Consider the following 6,865-nt stretch of genomic DNA (forward strand, 5'->3'; position numbering starts at 1 on the left):
TTATATTTTCTGAGTTTTGAAACATGTGACTCTGTTATCTACTAAATATAAATTAAAAAGAAGGGGTGGTAGCAAGCCAACTAAACCACTAAAGAAAGAAATTCCAGGTCCAGACATTCTCTAAGCACTTGATTTTGTTTATTCCTGAGCTCAGTCTTGACCTTGAAGCCGACTGAAAACTAATTATATTGATACATTTTTGGGGTTCATGGTGGACTTTCTCTTGGAAGGTTGATCTTAGTGTCAAAGCAGGGAATGTCTTTATTTAAAAAACAACAAAAAGTAAAATAAAAAAAATCAGGTAACTAATACACTCCTCCCCATACTCCTCCCTCTAGTCGGGAGAGCTGCTTCCCAGGGTCCTCGGTGTCGTTTTCAGCCTTGGTGAGTTGGGGGTGGGAGCACTCACTTTCAGGGGGTTGGTGTAGCCCCTCCCCCATCACCTCTCTCCACCTCCCAGGAGGTCATGGGTCAGGAGGGGTGATGGTAGGAGTGTGTCCCTCCATACTGGGAATCGGGGAGTCAACATGCCTGAAATTCCACCATTAGCTGCCTGTCTTCTCGAAGCTCCTTTGTGAGGATAGAGGGACAAAAGGAGATGGGGCAGGGGCCATCTCTCAGGCCCTCTGGCCCCTTTAGGCTGTGTCAATTGTCAGTCGTGTCATTGTGGTTGGGCATCAGATCAGGAAGTGGCCCAGGTGGTTTCGCTATACACTGGGGGTGTCTCTCTTTTATCCGCATGCCAAGTCTGTGAGGTAGGTGCTATTTATAATCCCCATTTTATGGATGAGGAAACAGGCACCCCCAAAATCAAGTGATTTCCCCAAGGTCCCCTCGCTTGTAAGAGCCCCCCGCCCCTCCCTTCTGACACCCTGAGCCTCCTCCAGCTGGGTGCTCCAAGTCAGCTCCCTCTCAGGCATGTTGAGGGAAGTTCTGGAAGAGTGGGATTGTGAGCACTGTGACCCGGGGTTGGGGCAGGGCTGTGCTTTGCATTTCCAGGGCCCCTGGGAGGCTGGTGGAATTAACCACCTCAAGGAAGGGAGTTTGTGTGGATGCCTCAAGTGCTCAGGCTCTGCCTCCGAGACCCCCAACACTTGCCCAGTGACACTGGGCCCCTGTCTTGTCCCTCTGGGTCCCCGTTTTCAGTTGGGCTAGGCAGCGCACTGCAGGCTGCAGAAGTCCGCGGATGAGAAGATGCTCCACACGTTGACCAGAGGGAACATGAGCAGAGCTCCGAGCAGCGAGCCCAGCTGCACTGTCGCGCCGCACCACAAGAGGGCGCTGCGGCTCCGGTCGCGCAGGATCACGCCAAGCATCACCTTGACATAGCTCAGGCAGCCGGTGAAAAGCACCCAGGAAGCCACCTGCCGGGATAGGGTGAGAGATGCAGTGTAGGGGGCTTTGGGGCGACCCTGAGGGGCGAAGGGTGTAGGATGACCTAACAGGGTTAAGGGGACCTCATCATTTGACCCCTCCCCAAGGGCAAAGGAGAGCCCAGTGGCTTTTCTGCCTCTCACCATCAAATCAAGGGCCTCTGGGAGAAGGCCACTGCTGACACAGACATGGTGAGAAGAGTGTGGTTTTCTGGCGAGGCCGGACCATCATCTTGGGCCAGACACCTCACCTTCCTAAAGCCTCTACTTCCAAATGAGAAGCACCCTCCCCCCGCCCCCTGCCCCCTGCCCCGGTGGGGCTTCCTGAGGGAGCAACCACCGAGACTTTGCTCAATAGAAAGGTCTATACCTTGGGCCTCCCCAGGCGTTGGCTAGGTGAGGGACACCTGTGGGAGCAGATACTTACGATGAAGACTTTTCCACTCCAGTGGCCCTGCATGAGGGGGCAGGGACTCATCACCGCCATGGCCATGTTGTAGGCCCCAAAGCCGGTCCCAAGTAATGTGAGGACCCCCAGGAATAGCAGAGACCTAGGGCAGAGCGGGGGAAAGGAATAGAGCAGGTAAGAAGCCTGACCTCTGCCTCCCCCACCCTGGAGCCACATGGAATGGGCAGCACCTCTAGGGTTAGACCCATGTGGAAACTTCCAGGCCACCAGGCTCAAGTGGGTCAGTGAGGCTCCTGAGGAACAAGGCTGGCCTAAGTCACCCTGGAGAAACAGAATAAATGACTGTGGTCCTACATGGACCTGGTTCTAATCTCAGTTCCACCATTTAAGCTGAGACTGGTCCCTGAGCTTCAGTTTCCTCACATGTGAAATGAGTCTTGGGGGGACCTGTGGGGACAGAATGTGCAGGGTCTGGCCCTGGCTGTGGGCCCTACCTGGTATTTCACCTGCTGCCATTTCCTCCTGCAACATGCAACACACCCAACCTCAGACAGGATGCTGGGCCGAAGAGGTGGCTCTGATCATGGCACTGGCACTGCAGGGCGTGGTGTGTAACCCCTGGCCTCAGCTACCCCTGTTTACAACTGAGGTTTGCATGGTCTGGGGGCCCTGGGGGCCAGCTTGGATGCCTCCATTCAGAATCCAGGTCTCTGTCCCCTGTCCTATCTTCAGAACACCAAGGCTGGCCTGTGTGCTGGTGAGCGCAGCGGGTCTGCCCCTGCCTCTAAGGACTCTTTCTAAGCCCCAGGGGAGACAACTGAGCTTTCTAGGCACATGGACATTTTCTGTCTAACTCTCCTGTACTCATTCTCTGCTTCCCGGGATGCGGGAGGTGGATGTGGCTGGTGGGGGTGGACAGGGCTGGGGAGGGTGGGTGTGTGCAGGTCGGAGAGGCCAGTGAGGGCGTGCAGGACGGGTAGATGGGAGGCAGTGGGACCTGAAGTTTCCAGACTCCAAGGTGGACTTTTCTCCCATGGGGGTCTGAAACTCTTGTGTCAGAACCATTTTAAGTTGCTTATTAAAATTTGAAATCCCAGGTCCAATCTAGGCTGGCTCCACCTGCATCCTATCAATTTGCCCAGCCATTCTTTAGAACTGCAGCTGCAAGGGAACCAGCCTGGGCTGGAGACAGGTGGGCAGGGCTGAAATCCTGGAAATCAGAGCAGGGCCAACCCTGTCTCTGAGCCTCAGGGTTTCCATTTGTAAATGGGAACCTCAGTTCCCGCTGGTTGCTGCTTCTCAAGGCAGTGATGGTTGACACACTGGACCTGCCATGCCCCAGGCACTGCTCTGAAAGCTTTACAAAATTAGCTCATCTCATACTCCCAGTCATAGGAGGCAGAACAATTATTATCCCCATTTTTCAGATAAGTATCCCTGAGGCACAGAGAGGTAGAGTGACTTGTCCAATATCTCACAGCTAGTAAGTGGCAGAGCTGGGATTTGAACCCGGGCGGTCTAGCCCCAGAAACCATATGATTAACCGCTATACATACAGCCCGATGGTGGGGTTTGGAATTCTGGCTTTTGAAATGAAGCGCACCCCCAACCAGAGCTCCCCCGCGCCAGCTGGAGGTAGACCTTTTAGGCAGGAACATGGAGATGAAGCAGGCCAGAGGGTTGGCCATGGAGCTGAGGGTGGCGGACAGGTGGTAGGCGACAGGCCCGTAGGGCAGGCAGGAGTAGGTCTGCACCGAGGGCAGCACGCCGTTGGTGAGCGCGTTCACCAGGGCCACCAGGGCGTAGGTGAAGGGCAGAGGGGCTGGGCAGCGGGGCGCCGGCTTCTCCTCCAGGCGGCCCTGGCAGCGGGGCGCCGGCTTCTCCTCCAGGCGGCCCTGGCTCAGACTGCCCGGGTCCTCTCCCAGTGGCCGGATGGAGTGGAGGGTGACCTGGGAGGCGAGGAGGTCTTCCGTGGAGGTTTTCCAGCGCCTGGCCTGCCGCTGGAGGAGAAAGACGGCCAGGAGGGAGCAGGCCACCATGGAGGAGAGCAGCAGGAAGAAGACCGAGGGCGAGAAGTTGGCTGGGAGGTAGCGGCTTTCCAGGCGGCCCGTGGAGGGGGCTGTCCCAGGGAGGCCTGGCGCAGAAGTGCTGCCGTTTCCCTGGGGAAAGACGCAACGAGGCTCATGACCCCTGGGTGACACCGGGACCCAAGTACCAACGTTGATAATGATAACATACAACAACTACGATGCACCATCATCATCGCTAATCCTCCCCCGAAGATATTTTTTCCATTGATTTTCCAGAGAAAGTGGCAGGGAGGGGGAGAGACTGTGAGAGAGACACAGTGGTTGCTTCCCGCATGCCCCCGACTGGCGCTGGGAGGGAGCAGAAATAAAACCCGAGACCCTTCAGTCTCTGGGCCGGGGCTCTAACCACTGAGACAACTGGCCAGGGCGATGCACCATTGCTAACAAGTACATGATGAATAATATACACGTGTAACTACTGAGGCCATGATAAGAAATGCTCGTACTGGCCAGCTGCTCACTGGGCACCAGTACTTTGCATGCATCACCTCGCGTGCACCTCCTAACTCTTACAAAATTCCTCTCCTGGTTTGGATGTTTCTTAAATTGACAGCTGTTTTAACACTATGAGGTGCTGAAGCGCTGTCTAAGCATATGGTTCTTAGCCCTGGCTGAACACTAGCATCACCTGGGGAATTTTGAATAAATACAAGTTCACAATCTATATTTTGAAATTCTGAAATTCAAAAAGCTCAGAATTTATGATTCAGTTGGCAGCAGTTCGACAGGATGTGAGGCCGTTGACATGAGGCCATTGGCAGCCCTAATCTAGCAGTGGGCACGGATGCCTCCAGATGTGGACAGTGGTGTCACCGCGCCGGAATGCTGCAACACAGGCGGGGCAGGCGTGTTCTAAAAGCGGGAACTCCAGATTCCAAAACATATCTGACCTCAAGGATTTCCAGAAAGCCTCACGCACAGAGTCTTATTTAATTGGTCTGGCTGTGGGGGGCCCACTGGTGTGTTTCAGTAGCTCTCCCAGGTAGTCTAAAGTGCCACCAGGTCAAGGCCATGGCTCCACCTAAAGCTTTGGAAACACGAGCCCTCCGCACTGTCCCGCTCTGGCGAGCACAGAGCACCGCGCCAGCTCCGGGCGATGCCGGGTACCTGTGGGATGTCGGCCTTCCTGGTGGTGGTAAGACTTGAGGTGCTGTTAGGCGTCTCAGTGACATTGACGCAGGTGGTGAGACCCGAGCCCTGGGCGAGAGCCACCAGCGCAGGTAGGAGGCCGCTGAGTCCTTCCCCCACAAAGTAGGTGGTGAGGTAGTGGGCGGACAGCTGGCTCATGAAGGGCAGGAAGGTGACGGAGGAGGTGCAGTCCACCAGGGCCAGGAAGAAGGTGAGGACCATGAAGGTGATGCTGTGGGGGCTGCCCTGCACCCAGGTGACATTCCAGAAGAAGGCCAAGAGGGTGCAGGCCACGGTGCCCACGCCCAGCACGGCGAAGATGATGGGCACCTCGGAAAGGCAGCCGGGCCGGAAGTGGTGGAGCAGGGTGAAGATGAGGGGGCCCACGTTAGCCAGCTGGATGATCACTGTGAGGTAGGAGGGCAGGTACCAGCCCTCAGGCAGCTCCAGCACCAATAGGGGCAGCTCTACCCAGAGCCCGTTGATGGCCACCCAGGAGCCCATCCCAAAGGTGCAGACCAGCAGGTGTGTCAGAAGGGCCATGGTGATGCCTGCCCTGGGCCAGAGGCTGCCACCTCCCAGACCAGCCTGCAGCAGAGAAAAATACCAGGTGAGCAACGTCAGGTTCACTGTCTAGCAAAAGACTGGGCTTTGGGGCCCAGAGTTTTCCCTTATTCCCTTCTTCATGAACAAGTGGGCTTTTAATTAGCAGGACACATGAACAAAGTCCTTTATAACTAACTTTTCAGTAGGAAAGACTTTCTAACCATGACTTTAAAGCCAGAGACCACCAAAGAAAAGTTTGCTACATTCAACTGCATAAATATCAAAACACAAAAGCACACAGAAAGCCAACCAGAGTCCTAGCTGTGTGGCTCAGTTGGCTGGAGCGCCATCCCCTACACCAAACGGTTGCAGGTTCGCTTCCCAGTCATATACCTAGGTTGCGGGTTCAAGCCCCAGGGGGGGAGCGTATGGGAGGCAACAGATCTCGATGTTTCTCTCTCAAATCAATAAAACATATCCTCAGGTGAGGATTAAAAAAATAACAAAATACTCCGTAAAAAATGCCACAGCAAGATCAAAAGACAGATGACAACCTGGGGGAATATTTGTAATTTAAATCACAGGCAAAAGGCTCATCTTCCTAATACATAATGAGTTTTCAGAAATTAAGAACAAAAAGACCCAGTAGAGAGCTGGGAAAAAGATGTAAAAAGTTCAGAGAAAAGGTACAAATAAGCCTTAAACATATGAAAAGATTATCACTTTCATTCATTATGGGAAATGTAAATAATGATGACTCCAAGGTGCTATTTCTCACCATGAGATTGTCCCAAAGGGTTACCTACCCTGGACAAAATCCACGTGGATGAGGTTGTTATTCCTTGTGGCCTTGCTGGTAATAGCAAAATATAGGCAATGACTCAAATGCCTGTCAATAAAGGAGGGGCTAAAAAGGGAATGTCTATGAGTTGGAATGAGGAACGTGGGAGAGCTCCCAGGCGGACAAGGGACAGGTCTCAAGGCTATTTGATAAGGGAACAACATCGAGGTAGGCAGACAGTGTGCTTGCTGCCTTTTGGACACAGGAAACAGGCTGCTTTGTGCTTGCAGTTGCACAAAGCAACCCTTGGAGAACACACCAGAACTGCTAGAGTGTTTGTGGCGCCTATACAAGAAGATCTGTAGCCCTAGCTGGGTGGCTCGTTTGGTTGGAGCTTCATCCTGCACACCAAAAGGCTGCAGGTCCGATCGCCAGTCAGGGCACACACCTAAGTTGTGGGTTCTATCTCTGGCTGGGGTGCATGGGGGAGGCAACTGATTAGTTTCTCTCTCCCATTGATGTTTCTCTCTCTCCCTTC

General features: G+C 54.0%; 1 protein-coding gene across 1 annotated transcript; it reads right to left on the bottom strand.

Annotated features, from left to right (window-relative positions):
• Window positions 1–1,151: 1,151 nt before the first annotated feature.
• Window positions 1,152–5,543, bottom strand: SLC52A3 (solute carrier family 52 member 3). Its single transcript, XM_016200574.2, has 4 exons — window positions 4,980–5,543; window positions 3,424–3,941; window positions 1,801–1,924; window positions 1,152–1,364 (listed from the first exon to the last, which is right to left on the bottom strand). The coding sequence occupies exons 1-4, from the start codon at window positions 5,541–5,543 to the stop codon at window positions 1,152–1,154; spliced, it is 1,419 nt and encodes a 472-aa protein (XP_016056060.2).
• Between the last annotated feature and the right edge of the window lie 1,322 nt (window positions 5,544–6,865).

The sequence above is a fragment of the Miniopterus natalensis genome, chromosome 7 (assembly GCF_054644295.1).
Source record: "Miniopterus natalensis isolate mMinNat1 chromosome 7, mMinNat1.hap1, whole genome shotgun sequence".
Lineage (NCBI taxonomy): Eukaryota > Metazoa > Chordata > Mammalia > Chiroptera > Miniopteridae > Miniopterus > Miniopterus natalensis.